This window comes from Chlorocebus sabaeus, chromosome 10 (genome assembly GCF_047675955.1).
Source record: "Chlorocebus sabaeus isolate Y175 chromosome 10, mChlSab1.0.hap1, whole genome shotgun sequence".
In the NCBI taxonomy this organism is placed as follows: Eukaryota; Metazoa; Chordata; class Mammalia; order Primates; family Cercopithecidae; genus Chlorocebus; species Chlorocebus sabaeus.
Window position 1 is genome coordinate 128,960,305 of NC_132913.1, and position 17,181 is coordinate 128,977,485.

The following is a 17,181-nucleotide window of genomic DNA, read 5'->3' on the forward strand; positions in this document are numbered from 1 at the left end:
TAGTAAGCTGAACGGTGTCTAGAAAAGATTGATTAGGTGAGGATTTAGGGAGGTAGAGGTTGGAGAGACATTTAGACGAAAAGGCTTGGAATTATTTTCAAGCCGAACTGTCCAACGGTAGAATCAGCTGCTTCATTGAGTTGTGAGTTCTTGGTATATCAAGCAGAGGCGAAGTTTACAGCTCAGAGACTTTTGCAGAAAGGATTATTATAAAATGTAAAAGATCGATTTTCATGAACTCCAAGAGTTTTTCCTTTTAATTACATTTTTTTGGAGACAGGGTCACACTCTGTCGCCCAGGCTAGAGTGCAGTGGAGCAATCTCAGCTCACTGCAAGCTCCGCCTCCTCAGTTCACACCATTCTCCTGCCTCAGCCTCCTGAGTAGCTGGGACTACAAGCGCCCGCCACCACACCTGGCTAATTGTTGGTGTTTTTAGTAGAGACCCCCGTTCACTGTGTTCACTGTGTTAGCCAGGATGGTCTCAATCTGACCTCGTGATCCGCCCGCCTCGGCCTCCCAGAGTGCTGGCATTACAGGCGTGAGCCACCGCAGCTGGCCCTTTTTTCGTTTTAATTACATTCTTATTGAGATATAACTTACATAAGAAAGTGCATGTATCTTATGTGTGCAGCTTGATATTTTTTAATATGTATACACTTATGTATCGCCACCCAGAGAATGGAGTAGAACAGGCTCCCTGTGTCTGTCTCAATTATGACCCCCAAAAGTAGCCACTGTTTTGATCTTTAGCATTATAAATTAGTTTTGCCAGATCATGAATTTCATATAAGTATGTATGTATTTATCATGTGCATGAATAGAATATGTACTATGTGGAAATTATCAGTGTTGTTGGTATAGCTATGGTTTGCTTGTTTGTTCGTTGCTGGGTAGTATTCCGTTGTAAAAACAAATCACTGTTTATCTATTCTGCTGTTTAATTGACATTTTTGGTAGTTTCCAGTTTTGAGGTCCTATGAATAAAGCTTCTGTGAACATTCCTTTTCTTTCTTTCTTTCTTTCTTCCTTTCTTTTTTTTTTTTTTTTTTTTTTGGAGGCAGTCTTGCTTTGTCTCCCAGGCTGGAGTGCAGTGGCACAATCTTGGCTCGCTGCAACCTCCGCCTCCCAGGTTCAACCAATTCTCTTGCCTCAGTCTCACAAGTAGCTTGGATTACAGGCGTGTGCCACCACGCCTGGCTAAGTTTTGTATTTTTAATAGAGATGGGGTTTCACCATGTTGACCAGGCTGGTCTTGAACTCCTGACCTCAGGTGATCTGCCTGCCTCAGCTTCCCAAAGCACTAGGATTACAGGCATGAGCCACTGCACCCAGCCATACATTCTTGAATTTGTCTTTAGGTCTCTGTAAACTGGTATTTCTATTGGGTTTATACCCAGTACTGGAATTGCTAGGTTATAGGGTATACTTCCGTGTACCTTTAGTAGATACTGTCAGTTTTTCAAAGAGATCATACAAATTTACAGTGTTTGAGACTCCAGATGTTCCACTTTCTTGCCAACATTAGGGTTATCCATTTTTATATTCTCAGCTATTCTAGTGAGGGTCTAGTGGTATCTTATTGTGGTTTTAGTGTACGTTTCCTTGATGTAATATTGTCCAACTTTTCTCATTGTTCATTGGCCATTTGAATATCCTCTTTTGTGAAGTGCCTATTTAAGTCTTTCGGCCTATTTGTCATTAATTGGGTTGTCTGGTTTTCCTTATGATTTGTAGATCTTTATATATGTTGGCTACAAGACCTTTATTGGGTTTTTTTTGGTTTGTTTTGAGACGGAGTCTCGCTCTGTCGTGCAGACTGGAATGCAGTGGCACAATCCTAGCTCACTGCAACCTCTGCCTCCCAGGTTCAAGCAGTTCTCCTGTCTCAGCCTCCCAAGTAGCTGGAACTACAGGCAAACGCCGCCACACCCAGCTAATTTTTGTATTTTTAGTAGAGAGTAGTGAAAGTTTTGTATTTTTAGTCAAGCTGGTCTCTAAAAGTCCTGACCTCACATGATCCGTCTGCCTCGGCCTCCCAAAGTGCTGGGATTACAGGTGTGAGCCACCACGCCCAGCCCCTTTGTTGGGTTTTTGTATTGCAACTATCATCTATTTTGTGGCTTGCCTTTTTCCTATCTTAACAGTGTCTTTTGATGTACAGAAGGTTGTAATACTCAGCTAGTCAATGTCAGTCTTTTGGTGGTGGGGGAGCTAGTGCTGTTTGTGTCCTGTTTGAGAAATATTTGCCTACCCAAGCTTTATTGTTGTGCCTTTCCGTGATTCATATTGAATTAATTTTGTGCATGGTGTGAGGTTGGAGTCAGTGCTTATTTTTACCTGTATGGATATGCCGTTCCCCTGGCACCGTCATGAAAAGATCGTTGTCCCTGCACTGAAGGTTAAACACACGCACATATGTTTGTGTGTGTATATATACAAATACACATATAACTGTGAATTTTTGTGCCCATATTTACAAAGCCTGTCCTGAGTGTTGGACATTGCTGGTTAACAGGTGCCTTGTGAATGTGCTTGCACCTGCATAGTTAGTGTGTGTTGCTTTCATCGGTGTGGTGGGGCAGAACTCCTGGAGCAAACCCTGACTGCACTACCCTAGGAAGTGGAGGGGCTCAGGTAAGACTGTGAACCCTGAGCTTCCCAGTGACTCACAGGGGGCAGCCAGGTAGTTGAAGAAGAGGGGAGAGCTAAGAGAATTTCCTATTCTCTGTGCCACCTGACATGCACACTCAACCTCCCACAAGAGCCATCAGAATCAGGAGCAGTGGTGGACAGTCCGGGAAAATGGACATGTGTGGTGCCTCTCCTGTGAGCCAGAGCTGGAGCTACTAGGATGGAGAAGATGCAGTCCCTGCCCTTTAAACTTGCCACTGGTAGGAGGAACACACCTAAACAAATAAATGGGTCACGGTCAGCAGCAATGCCAAAGGGCAGTTCTAGAGTTGAGTGTGTTCTACCAGCTGGTGTGGTAATTAGGTAGAATTTAGTGAATTTAGAGAGCCCACAAATGAGCTGACTTTTTATCAGATTCTCAAAGCATTCACTGGAGACTGATAGAATTATTCTCTAAGGGAATAGCCTGAGCATGTCATTACCCCTGCACTCAGGTGAAGCCAGGTAGTGTGAGGCTGTATCAGGGTGAGGGACTTGGGTGTATGTAGCCTCCCCACCCCAAGTCCTGACTCAGGAAGAGCCATGAGGAGGACTGCCCTGGTGATCCTGGTGAGAGGGGATGGAGGTGTGGACAGACAGTATGGCTTTGAGAGAACTTCATAGAGTTGTTTGGGCCCACAGTGAATTAGCGCAGCATACTCCGCAGCTCCTAATTTCTGACTGGTTAGCAGTCTCAGAAACCCTCGTCTAGCTGCATTCTCCCTGTCTTGATGGACCACATGGGGAGCACTGGCATGCCTCCTCCTAGATGCCCACAGGCATCAGAGTAAGTTCTTACTGGAGAAGGCCCTAAGAGATTATATCAGAGCAAGTTCAACACAGATTTGCCCTTTTGTTATTTAGAAATTGTATTTACAATGTCAGGTCACTTTGTAGCTCACCTTTCCATTTTAAAGAGGCGTTCCTTGTACTTTTGTTCTGCATGCTGCTTTGTTACAATGGATTTGCAAGGTTTTATTTCTTACACAGTGAGAATCTGGTGACTAAACCTCAAGGGCCATAATGTCCTTTGGAACATTGAGATTTGCCTCCCCCAGTTTGCACATATTGCTTGTTAATTGCAAAGATGATATATGCCTATTGGTTAAAAATTGAGGCGTTATAGAAGTGAAGAAGTGAGAATGCCCTTGCCCCCACCTCCACCTCTGCTCAGTTCTTTAATGACGGTTACTTTTAAAGATTTAGTGAACAGCCTTCCAAACTTATTTTTATTACATATAAATGTATCCATGGGGCATGTGTGTTTTTAATAAAATGGAATCGTTATATACACTGTATAGAAATGGAGTCCTTTTTTTGTTTTTCCTTTTAATTTTTATTTTTTTGTAGAGACAAGGTCTCTCTTTGTCGTGCAGTCTGATCTTGAACTCCAGACCTCAAGCAATCCTCCTCCCTCAGCTTGCGAGTTCACAGGCGCGAGCCACCGTGCCCGGTGCCTTTTTTTTTTTTTCCCTTAATTAAACTGTGTGTTGTAGACTTTTTTCAATAAGACATAGAGAGTTCTGTGTTCTTTTTAAGGGTTGCATAGTTGCCCATTATGGATATGTCATTATTTATTTTACCAATTCTTTTTTTTTTTTTTGAGACGGAGTTTCGTTCTTGTTGCACAGGCTGGAGTGCAATGGCGCAGTCTTGGCTCATGGCTCACTGCAACCTCCTCCTCCCAAGCTATTCACCTGCCTTAGCCTCCTGAGTAGCTGGGATTATAGGCGTGCACCACCACACCTGGCTAATTTTTCTATTTTTAGTAGAGACAAGGTTTTGCCATGTTGGCCAGGCTGGTCTTGACCTCCTGACCTCAGGTGATCCACCCACCTTGGCCTCCCAAAGTGCTGGGATTACAGGCATGAGCCACTGCGCCTGGCCTATTTTACCAATTCTTTACTGAATTTGTCCTTAACATGTTTAGGTCTGTACAGTTGTATGAAAATGTCTGTAGGAAAAAGTTGTAGAAGTAGAATTGCTGGGGCAAAGGTAAACGCACACTTTACATTTTGAAAGGTATTTTCACATGATCCCCCGACAGGTCACATGAACTTACATTCTTCCCGGTACTCTGTGAAAGTGGCTATTTCGAGAAATTTAGTGTCTTTTTAAATGCATAATAGCCATTTGTACATCTTCATCTAATAAGAGCAAAAGAAAACATTATAACTTTTTCCAGTGTGATTCTAAATAACTTCATTAAATGTGTTTCTGTTCAGATGTTTTTCACTTTTATTTGAGTTAAGTCTGTCCATCTTTCCTTTTTGCTATGCTTAGGAAGACTTTACCTTTCCCAAGATTATAGAGATTCTTCTCTTGTTTAATTCTGGTCTTGAGGTCCACTGGAATTTATTTTTGTGAGTGATGTACAATAAAACTCTATTTCCATTTTTCTTCTTCTGTTTTTTTGAAACAGAGTTTTACTCTGTCACCCAAGCTGGAATGCAGTGGCACAATCTCGGCTCACTGCAACCTCTGCCTCCTGGACTCAGGTGATCCTCTCACCTCAGCCTCCTGAGTAACTGGGACTACAGGCGCACGCCACTATACCCAGCTTTTTTTTAAATTTTTTTTGGTGGAGACAGTGTTTTGCCATATTGCCCAGGCTTATCCTGAACTCCTGTACTCAAGAAATTCTCCCATCTCAGCCTCGCAAAGGGCTGGGATTACAGGCGTGAGCCACTGTGCTCAGCCCATTCTCTTCCTTAATGGGAAAGTCAGTTGCCCCACCTCCTTTATGAACAGTTCTTCTCATTGATGTGAAATACTACCAAATAATATGGTTTTTTTACTCTTTGTAATTTCCGATTGATCAAATAACTGTTTACTGGGGTCTTACATAAACGAAGACTCTAAGACTTTAGCTTTTTAGTAAATATTAAAATTATGTTTTTTTGAAAAGGTCTCACTCTGTCACCCAGGCTGGAGTGCAGTGGCATGATCATGGCTCACTGCAGCCTCCTTCTCCCAGGTTCAAGCAATCCTCACACCTCAGCCACCTGAGTAGCTGGGAATACAGGTGGGCACCGCTGTGCTCGGCTAATTTTTTAATTTGGGTAGAGGTGAGGTGTCACTGTATTGCCCAGGTTGGTCTCAAACTCCTGGGCTCAAGCAATCCACCCACCTCAGCCTCAAATTAGTGGGATTATAGGTATGAGCCACCACACCTGATGTAAATATCAAAATTATTTGATAAAATATTTACTAAAACTAGAAATGGTTTCTATAGCCTAAAGTTACAAAGAAATAGGACTGAAAACACACTAAATGTAAAATGGAAGAAATTTTTTAGCTTTATTTTGTTGCCAGTTTCTGTGCACAAATGCTTCAGACTTTTTTTTTTAATATAGCTTATAAATCTTAGTTATACACTGGAAGACAAAGTGAAGCAACAAATAAAGTTTTGTGTGTGGGAAAGTAGTTTTGTGCACAGTTTTCATAAACCCTTGCTGTTTAGTCATTCGGTCCTTGTTATTTTTCCCACCTCTCTCTACACAGCCTAAATGTGATGGCCAGATATTACTGACAGAAGTGTGGAAGCGTTTGAATCTGGTAGAATGTGACTACTTCGGGTTGGAGTTTCAAAATACTCAGTCCTACTGGGTAAGTGCTTTGATTTGTTAGGGAAACAGGCCCTAGGCATGCAGTAGGGTGCTTATGATGTGCCCAGGCATGGAGCCTTCGGGCCTGCTGTGATGATACGCACAAGATCTTTTATAATTGTCATATCATCAGTATCAAATATTTTTGCTATTAAAATATATTATTGTTAGCTGTAGATAATATATTTGCCTTTAATCCAAGCCTGAATTCACACCCTCCCTAAATTTGTTCTGTCGTTAGCACATGTGCCAAGGAAACTCTCTTAAAAGTTATAAAAGCAACTTCTAATACATCCTGTATGAAAATCATTTTGAAAGTGGATTTGTAGCAAACAACCAGTTATGCCTCATTTTACTTAATAGATGCAACCTTAAAAAGTGTGGAGTTTTAATATTTATAGATAGAACTGTTTTAAAGAACTATACATACATCTACCCTTTAGTTCAAAAAGCATGTCAGCGTTATTAAGTTCTCTCCAGCCTTTCAGATACCCTTGACAGTGCAACCGGATTTATCCAAGTTTCCTGTTCTGGTGACATGACGTACCTCTTTTTTACAGAAGCCCTCTCATCAGTTTGTTCATAAATGCAGTAGTACCAAATATTTGTTTGGTGTTAACAAATTCCCGCAAATAATTATTGGGACCCATTCTGTGCATGGCAGCAACTGAATGGAGGGATCCAGTATAATACAGCAATTTTAATGTCTTCCCAGGTTTCCCAAAGCAGGCATTGCTGTGCTTCTTGTACAGTTTGTTTTATCAGGATTCAACTTTTAAGAGGGGGGTAGAGTCAAAATTTTCCTGACATAAAAATTTATCTAATTATAACCATTTTTGTTTTTATAGCATATTTGTTAAATAGAGACATTATTTAATAGATTGGATTTCTTCTGTTAACCCTTCTTTAGATTTGGCTTGAACCTATGAAACCCATCATTAGGCAAATACGAAGTAAGTCCTTGGTTTAACTCTTTAAAATCTGTTTGTTTAAGATGCTTTGTCCTGGAATGTTTAAAAGACATGTTCAAATGTTCATTGTCACCACCGTGTATGGTTAGCAGGAAGTGATCACCAACAGCAGATAAACTTGGAAGTCATTTTGCTGTTTAGTTTTAGTAAATTTAACTCAGAAGATTCTAGGTGACTTGCTTCACATTTGGAAATAAGAGCATATGCTGTTTGGTGTCATCTTAATTTTTGGCCAATGTGCAAAATAACTGCAGTTTCTCCGGTGATCGTGAAAAGACATTGAGATTCTCCTTTTAAATAGCTGTTAACAAAACAGTTGATACTATTGTACAGTTATAAACACAATTGTAACTGAATATAATAATAACAATTACATTATTACTATTGTACAGTTATAAACGTAACTGTAACTGTGAATATAATAACAACAATTACATTATTACTATTGTACAGTTATAAACACAATTGTAACTGTGAATATAACAACAACAATTACATTATTATTTTTGAGACAGGGTCTCACTATTTGTTGCCCAGGCTGGAGTGTAGTGGTGCGAACACAGTTCTCTGCAGCCTCAACCTCCTGGGTTCAAGCTGTCTTCCCACCTCAGTCTCAAAATAATTATTTTCATTTGTCTACTTATTAAATTTTTAAAATTAAATAGTAACACTTCTCAGTTCTTCTATAATTGTGTCAGATGAAGTCTATAGTTGAGTCACCCATAATTTTTTGTATTACTATTATAAATTGAAGAAAAAGGTGTGGAAATAACTTTGTTATATCAGAACAAGGATCTCTGAGGAAAGAAAACAAAATAAGTTGTTTTATACTGATAAACTAAGATAATGTACCTTTACAGTAATCAGATTTCAAAAATAATTTTTTTTATTACTACTACTAATACTGGCCCTTTGTGGTGGCTAATGCCTATAATTCTAGCAATTTGGGAGGCCCAAGCGGGCAGATCACCAGAGGTCAGGGGTTCGAGACCAGCCTGACCAACATGGCGAAACCCTGTCTCTACTAAAAATACAAAAGTTAGCTGGACATGATGGCACATGCCTCTAATCTCAGCTACTCAGGAGGCTGAGGCAGGAGAATCGCTTGAGCCTGGAAGGTTGCAATGAGCCGAGATCGTGCCGCTGCACTCCAACCTAGGCAACAGAGTGAGACTGCATCTCAAAAAAAAAAAAATAGTGTAAACACATAAACTTTTTTTTAAAAACTTTTTCATTTATCATTTTTTTCCCTAAAACATAAACTGGGGGCTGGACGTGGTGGCTCACACCTGTAATCCCAGCACTTTGGGAGGCCAAGGTGGGCAGATCACGAGGTCAGGAGATCGAGACCATCCTAGCTAACACGGTGAAACTCCGCCTCTACTAAAAGTATAAATTAGTCAGACGTGGTGGCAGGCACTTGTAGTCCCAGCTACTCGGGAGCCTGAGGCAGGAGAATGGCATGAACCTGGGAGGCAGAGCTTGCAGTGAGCCGAGATCGCGTGCCTACACTCCAGCCTGGGTGACAGAGTGAGACTCTGTCTCAAAAAAATAAATAAATAAACTAGGGAAAAAAATGTATCTCTGTCTCTATATATATGTATGTGTGTGTGTGTATATATATAGAAAGAGAGAGAGCGCGCGCAAGCATGTTTGTGTGTGGAGGGGTGGGCGGAGTCTCGTTCTGTCACCCAGCCTGGAGTGCAGTGGTGTGATCTCAGCTCACTGCAGCCTCTGCCTTCTGAGCTCAAGCAGTCCTCCCACCTTGGCCTCCCAAGTAGTTGGGACTTCAGGCATGTGCCACCACATCTGGCTGATTTGGGGTTTTTTTGGTGGGAAGAGGGGAGCGGATAGAAATGGGATTTCACCATGTTGCCCAGGCTGGTCTGAGACTCCTGGGCTCAAGTGATCCACCAGCCTCAGCCTCCCAAAGTGCTGGGATTACAGATGTGAACCACTGCACCCAGCCTATTTAAATATTTTAATGTGCAACTTCCTACTTGTTTTTAAGGCTTCCTTGAGTAATCCCTGCTTAATGCAAAAGATTTTAAAATTCTGTACATATGTGATTGGTACTTGGGACTCAAATTCATATACAGGAAATGCTTCTTTGTTTTTTCTTTTTTCTTTTGTTCAGAGACAGGGTCTCACTCTCCTGCCCAGGCTGGAGTGCAGTGGTGCAATTATACACTGCAGCCTCAGACTACTGGCCTCAAGCCTTCTTTTCACCTCAGCCTCCCAAAGGGCTGGGATTACAGGCGCACACCACCACACCTGGGCAGAAATTTCTTAATATCATATTATTTGAAAAGATTTGCTGTAACAGTCCACTTGGTGGAAGCATGACCTCAGTTATGTAGTAATATATGAAAAGAGAATAAATGCAAAGATTGACCTTATTTGTGAAGTTTAAATTTTTTTTTTCATAGGGCCAAAGAATGTGGTGCTTCGCCTAGCTGTGAAATTTTTCCCACCTGATCCTGGTCAGCTACAAGAAGAATATACAAGGTAAAGAGCTTGCAGAGCTGAAGCTGTTGTCAGCAGGAATCTTGTATTCACCTGTTATCTCCCACAGCACCTGGCTGATTGAAAGAATGAGTGAGCCTAATATACACAGAAAAGTGGTCATGAATGTAGAGTGGTTAAAGGAAGCATGTTAGCAACTGACCCGTGCACAGACATGTGAATAAGAGTTCAATGTAAGGTTTACAGTACAAATCTGAAAATGACAAATGGAATGGGATGTCAGGGTCATGTTGAACTTACATTTTCCAAATGAACATAGACTTATGCATGTTCAGAAGGTTCTCAGGGATGGATTTTACTCATATGTACTCTTCTTTATCACAAAATATACTTAATGGGTAGAAGTACCCAGTGTGTTAGTCCTTAGGAATTTATGGAGCAGAAATATTTTGGGTCACTTCTTTTGTGATACTATTTTGAATTAAAGATCGATTCTTTATAGGAATGATCTAAAGATGGCAGGGTGTGATGGCTCACGCCTGTAATCCCAGACTTTGGGAGACCAAGGCAGGCAGATCACCTGAGGTCAGGAGTTCAATACCAGCCTGGCCAATGTGGCAAAACCCCATCTCTACTAAAAATGCAAAGAAAATTGGCCAGGCACGATGGCTTATGCCTGTAATCCCAGCACTCTGGGAGTCCAAGGCAGGCGGATCACGGGGTCAGGAGATCGAGACCATCCTGGCTAACACAGTTTTGAAACCCCATCTCTAGTGAAAATACAAAAAATTAGCCAAGCGTGGTGGCGGGCCCCTGTAGTCCCAGCTACTCAGAAGGCTAAGGCAGGAGAATGGCGTGAACCTGCGAGGCGAAGTTTGCAGTGAGCCAAGATCACACCACTGCATTCTAGCCTGGGCAGCAGAGTGAGACTCCGTCTCCAAAAAAAAAAAAAATTATCTAGACATGGTGGCAGGCACCTTTAATCCCAGCTAATTGGGAGGCCGAGGCAGGAGAATCTGTTGAACCCAGGAGGCAGAGGTTGCAGGGTTGCAGTGAGCTGAGGTCACGCATTGCACTCCAGCCTGGGCAACAAGAGTGAAACTCTGTCTCAAAAAAAAAGAAAATGTTAACAGTTGTTTCATCTGGACAGTAAGGTTATGCAAGGTTTTTCTTTGTTTTTTTTTTTTTTTGTATTTGTTTGCGTATCAATTATATTATGAAGAATAGAGGAATAATCTAAAAATCAACTGAAAACCCAAGGTGAGATATAAAAGAGAACGATGATGTTGTAGTGGTATCAATAACTTTTTTGCCTTCTGGCTAAACGTGTACTCATAAATGAATCAGATGTCTTATGAACTCTCTTGTAAAGGTTTCTGCATATCATTTTAACAGCACAAAATCATAGCATGTCAACTGCAAGGAAATGGAGAGACCATATTAGTTCAGCCTCTTATTTTTAAAGGTTTAGGAAACTAAACTCCAGAGACGGCAAAAAGTATTTTTATGCGTGACCATAGATCTTAATAGTGTATTAAATGCCTGACATTTACCCAGAAAAGTCTCTTTTGGGGGAATCACTTTTAAATATATATAGAGATCTAGATAGATAGACAGACAGATGGATAGATAGACAGACGGATAGACAGACAGACAGATAGATAGACAGACAGATGGATAGATAGACAGATAGACAGACAGATAGATAGACAGACAGATAGACAGACAGACAGATGGACAGACAGACAGACAGACGGACGGACGGACGGACGGACAGACAGACGGATAGACAGACAGACGGATAGACAGACGGATAGACAGACAGACAGATAGACAGACGGATAGACAGACAGACAGATAGACAGACAGACGGATAGACAGAGACAGACAGACGGACAGACAGACGGACGGACGGACGGACGGACGGATAGACAGACGGATAGACAGACAGATAGATAGACAGACAGATGGATAGACAGACAGACAGATAGATAGATATCTGAAAATGATGGATAACAAAGTGTCCCCTAATTCAGGATCCTAGGTCTCAAGTTCTGGGACTCATGCTGGTAACTCAGTGTTATAGTTACTCCCTTCTCCCCCGTATTTATGTAGAGGATTCTTTTTTCTGTTATAAAAACATACATGTTTGTGGTAAAAGAATTTTTTTTCCAAATAAAACTAAGGGCCAGTTGCAATGGCTTACACTTGTAATCCCAGCACTTCAGGAGGCCAAGGTGGGAAGATCGAGTTCAAGACCAGCCTAGGCAACATGGGGAGACCTCATCTCTACAAAATATCAAAAAATAAGCCAGGCGTGGTGGTGTACACCTGTGGTCCCAGCTACTCTGGAGGCTGAGGCAGGAGTATCACTTGAGCCCAGGAGGCCAAGGCTGCAGTCAGCTGTGGTAGTGCCACTGCACTCCAGCCTGGGCAATAGAGTGAGAGTCTGTCTCAAAAAAATAAGTAAACGAAGAGAAGTAAAAAGTAGAAGTTCTCCACCTACCCAGCACCTTATTCTCCGCGTAAGTACGTGTCTTTCAGATGAAAGCAGAGATGTACAATAAACACACAGCTGTAAGAACTTTAAAGAAATTACAAATATTATAAAACAATATCAAATGATACATATTGAACTGTAGGTTGATTTTTTCCCCCACTTATTAAGCATGCTGTGGACATTTTTCCATATTGGATATAAAAATATACTAAATTAGGCTGTAACAGAATTTAATCATTCTCATATTCATCCATATTTCCAATTTTTCTCTAATGCTGCAAAGAAATATTGTTCACATACCTTTGAGAACTATGGGAATATTACTCTAGGAAAGTTTGTAGAAATGGAATTGTTGTTACAGGGTATGTACAACATCCTGAATTTTAAGAGAATGTAGTAAATTTTAATAGTGCGCACTGGGGCATGAATTCCACTGGGGGGCGGGGAGTTAGTCTTGCTTACCGTTGCATTTCCAGCTCCCAGAACAGTGCCTAGAACATAATTCACGCTCAGTAATTATTTGCTGATGGAATAAATGAACATATAGATATTTTCAATTGCCTTCTCTCATTACATTCTCACTAATGATATTCAAAAGTGCCTGTTTCTCAGATCCTAGCCAAGACCAGATATTATCAATCTGTTAAAAAATTTTACAACCGGGCCGGGCGCGGTGGCTCAAGCCTGTAATCCCAGCACTTTGGGAGGCCGAGACGGGCGGATCACGAGGTCAGGAGATCGAAACCATCCTGGCTAACTCGGTGAAACCCCGTCTCTACTAAAAAATACAAAAAACTGGCCGGGTGTGGTGGCGGGCGCCTGTAGTCCCAGCTACTCGGGAGGCTGAGGCAGGAGAATGGCGAGAACCCGGGAGGCGGAGCTTACAGTGAGCCGAGATCCGGCCACTGCACTCCAGCCTGGGCGACAGAGCGAGACTCCATCTCAAAAAAAAAAAAAAAAAAAAAATTTACAACCTTGCTTTAAGCTGTGTTTTCATTGGATAGTTCTCCTGTTTCATCCAAAATTGTGAGTGCAGTTTTGTGTGACTAACAGAAGAATTGTGAATTTGTGACCTTCCCTCCTTGAAGGTACGGCTGCAGATGTGTAATTATATGGGTAGATGGTATGCCTGAGAAAGCTATCTTTTTTTTTTCCAGACAGAGTTTTGCTCTTGTTGCCTAACCTGGAGTGCAGTGGTGTGATCTCAGCTCACTGCAACGTCTACCTCCAGGTTCAGGCGATTCTCCTGCCTCAGCCTCCCGCGTAGCTGGGATTACAGGCGTGAACCACCATGCCCAGCTGGTTTTTGCACTTTTCGTAGAGACAGGGTTTCACAATGTTGGTCAGGCTGGTCTCGAACTCCTGACCTCAGGTGATCCACCCACCCCAGCCTCCCAAAGTGCTGGGATTACAGGAGTAAGCCACCGCCCCTGGCCAGTTTCTTTTTTTTATTGTTTGCATCAGAGTGCCTCAGTGTGTTCAGCACTTTCTGTGCACTCTCCCATGTGTGTGACTCAGTCTGCTGAGTTGGTTTGTCATCTGACCTTTGCTTGGTGACTGTTTGTTTCATGAAAGGCCTTTTGTGACTTTGCTGTTTCGTGGCTGCCTTGCATTTTGCTCACTGTTGGGTCACTGCCACTTCCCAGGGCTCTTTGCTGTCTTGCTGTGGAGACATGTCCGTGTTACATTCAGAGAACATTTGGAGTTGATCTCTGTCTTATTTTGAACTCTCTTCTAGATACTTGTTTGCCTTGCAACTTAAGAGGGACCTGCTGGAAGAGCGTTTGACCTGTGCTGACACCACAGCGGCCCTTCTCACGTCCCATCTTCTGCAGTGTGAGTATCTCCCTGCTAGCAGGGAGCATGCACTGACCATGGCACAGATGTACCCACGCTCAGAACTACAATTAGTTGCTGATGTACGTGCCTAGTTAATGAGCCTGACCATAGAATGCAGTGTTTCAATTTCAATATTTTTTATAAGCAAAAGGTTAACTTCTGTAAAATGGAATTCCTTGAGGCAAATAGTTTCCACATAGCAAACAGGCCAAGGCCAAAATCTGTAGCCACATTCCTTCTTTTAGGTTGTCTGTCATTTATGCTTTTGTGCATTTTACCAGCAATGCATATTCAGTCTTTAAGAGTCAGAATATAAACCAAACTCTCAGCAAACCCTGGAAAGGGCCTCACTGGGATAAAAGTTACAGCCCTCTCAGATTAGTTAAGCGTTAGCCATGAAGGAAAAAGAAGACATTTCTTCAGTATCTCACACAGATGAAGAGATGGTTCAGAACTGTGTGAAGAATTACAGTTACTTCAAAAATAAACCATGAGAAGTGTAAGAGGAGGTTCTGGAACCTTGCGGAGCCCCCAGCGATGGGAATAGAAAAACAAATACCCACATTGCTCCTGGACTAGGGGTGGGACCACAGCTTCCTAGCATAGAACTAATGTTTCTGAAATTTGAATGCAGGAAATATGACATAGAAAGTGTCCAAAATTTTAGTAATTAATAAGTATATAGGTTATTTGCAGCTTCCTTGGTCCTTCCCCAGACATACCTTCTTCAAATAATAAATTTTATTGTGGGTTTGCCGTCCTCCACCAGGGGACATGTTGATTAATAAAAGTTTTCAAAGTGACTTTGGTTCTTATTCATTTGGCTGAAAGACTTATCAGGTAGACACATGGCAACAAATGCAACGTATGACTGAACCAGATCTTTTTGCTGTAAAAAACATAATTGGGCAGTTGGTAAAATATGACTAGGGTCCACATCTGGGATGGAGCCTCAGCTCATGGCCCTGTTCCTGATCTGGGCAGTTTTACAAGGCTGCAGGTAAGAATATTGGATTAGTCCGTTTCACACTGCTGATAGAGGCATGTGGTAGCAGCAAGAGAGAGCTTGTACAGGGAAACTGCTCCTTATAAAGCCATCAGATCTCACGAGACTTATTCACTATCACGAGAACAGCACGGAAAAGATCCGCCCCCATGGTTCCGTTACCTCCCACTGGGTTCCTTGCACAATTTGTGGGACTTGTGGGAGTTGCAATTCAAGATAAGATTTGGGTGGGAACACAGCCAAGCCATATCAAATGTCCTAGCTTCTAGAAAGTCCATACTGAAGTATGGCAAGTAACATGTTAGCAACTCACTCTCAGATGGCTCAAAGGAGGAAAAACTCTTGTACTGTGCTGGTAACTTCTCTGTGAATATGAGATTGTCTAAAAATAAAAGCATATTGCTTTAAATTATTGGACTTTGTGTTATTAAGACATTGTGGCCTTAAAATACATGAAATTAGAAAGAGACATTATTCATCAAGAAATTTGAGAAGGTCTGAAGGAAAAAATCACTTAAAATACATTATCCTAAAATAAATAAAATACCTCATCCTGATCATGATAATCTTGAGACAACTTAGGTTTAAGGTGTGGTTTAAAAATAATAATACTCCAGGTGCAGTGGCTCGTGCCATACTCCCAGCACATTTGGGAGGCCAAGGCAGGAGGATTGCTTAAGTCCAGGAGTTTGAGACCAGCCTGGGCAATGTGGCAAAACCTTATCTCTACAAAAAATACAAAAATTAGCTGGGTATGGTGATGCTTACCTACAGTCCCAGCTACTTAGGAGGCTGAGGCGGGCAGATTGCTCGAGCCCGGGAGGTTGAGGCTGCATTGAGTGGTGATCGCACATTGCACTCCAGCCTGGGCAACAGAACGAGACCTTGTGTCAAAATAATAATAAACACATTAAACTCATCATTCAATGTTTGCCTCCCTGGAGGTACTCATCAGGCCTTTGTTCTTCAAGAAATCCTCTTCACTTCCCATTATATTTGCCTTTTAACAGCATAAAATATTTGGAAAAATAAAATACAAAATATTGCTTTTTTAGGGATGTATTATTTTGCTACAAATTTGGGATAATTTTTTTTTTTTTTTTACTTTTAATGTATGCAGTGACATGTACAAATGCTTGTAGTTTATTTAAACATTAGAATTACTGACTTTTATCCTATCTCAGCGGAAATAGGAGATTACGATGAAATCCTGGACCGAGAGCACCTCAAAGCCAACGAGTATTTGCCTGGCCAGCAGCACTGCCTTGAGAAGATACTAGAATTCCATCAGAAGCACGTGTAAGTCATCACAATTGTCTATCGACACGTTGTCACCACAGTAATGACTAAAGAGTGTGTAACAAGAAAGGACTGTTGTCGTGACTTTTGCAAGATTCTAACATAAGGACCATTGCTCCCAGCCTCAGGATGTGCAGCTGCCGCCATAGACAGCTTGGCAGACACATAGAAGCTGCAGCCCTGGTCTGAAGCACCTTCACACCTGCATGATGTGCTGCTTTAGAAGGTGCTGGAAGAAGCTGGGCATGGTGGCTCACACCTGTTATCCCAGCACCTTGGAAGACTGAGGCAGGTGGATTGCCTGAGGTCAGGAGTTTGAGACCAGTCTGGCCAACATAGTGAAACCCCATCTCTACTAAAAATACAAAAAAATTAGCCGAGCTAATGGAAGGCGCCTGTAATCCCAGCTACTCGGGAGGCTGAGGCAGGAGAATCGCTTGGACCCAGGAGGTGGAGGTTGCAGTGCGACAAGATCGCACCACTGCACACTCCAGCCTGGCAACAGAGCGAGACTCCGTCTCAAAAAAATAAATGGTGCTGAAAAAGACATCAGGGCCTAGGGGAGGAGGATGCTACTGAGCAGGATGGGGTGGCTGTTGTGGGGGTCTCAGCTGCTGCCGTGTCTCTGCAGCGTGGCAGGAAGAGTCCTCTGCGAGGAAGACACTGTGCTGTGGAGGAGGAGGGGACTGTGAGGCTGACAGTGTCGCCTGTGTTGTGAGGCTGACAGTGTCGGCCTGTGTCAGGGCGTTGGGAATCACCTGGCACCCATGTCCTTCATCTTGTCTTGTTTTGATTTCTCTGAGACTTGACACTGGTGGGT

General features: G+C 42.2%; 1 protein-coding gene across 6 annotated transcripts in view; it reads left to right on the forward strand.

Annotated features, from left to right (window-relative positions):
- The window catches only part of FARP2 (FERM, ARH/RhoGEF and pleckstrin domain protein 2), a 149,351-nt gene that overhangs the window by 48,406 nt on the left and 83,764 nt on the right, over positions 1-17,181 (forward strand). For all 6 annotated transcript variants that reach the window (XM_007966995.3, XM_007966994.3, XM_073020232.1 and 3 more), the window contains exons 3-7: positions 6,177-6,281; positions 7,191-7,233; positions 9,681-9,759; positions 13,956-14,053; positions 16,247-16,361. In XM_007966995.3, the coding sequence (XP_007965186.2) occupies positions 6,177-6,281; positions 7,191-7,233; positions 9,681-9,759; positions 13,956-14,053; positions 16,247-16,361 (440 nt within the window). The remainder of the gene's footprint in view (positions 1-6,176; positions 6,282-7,190; positions 7,234-9,680; positions 9,760-13,955; positions 14,054-16,246; positions 16,362-17,181) is intronic.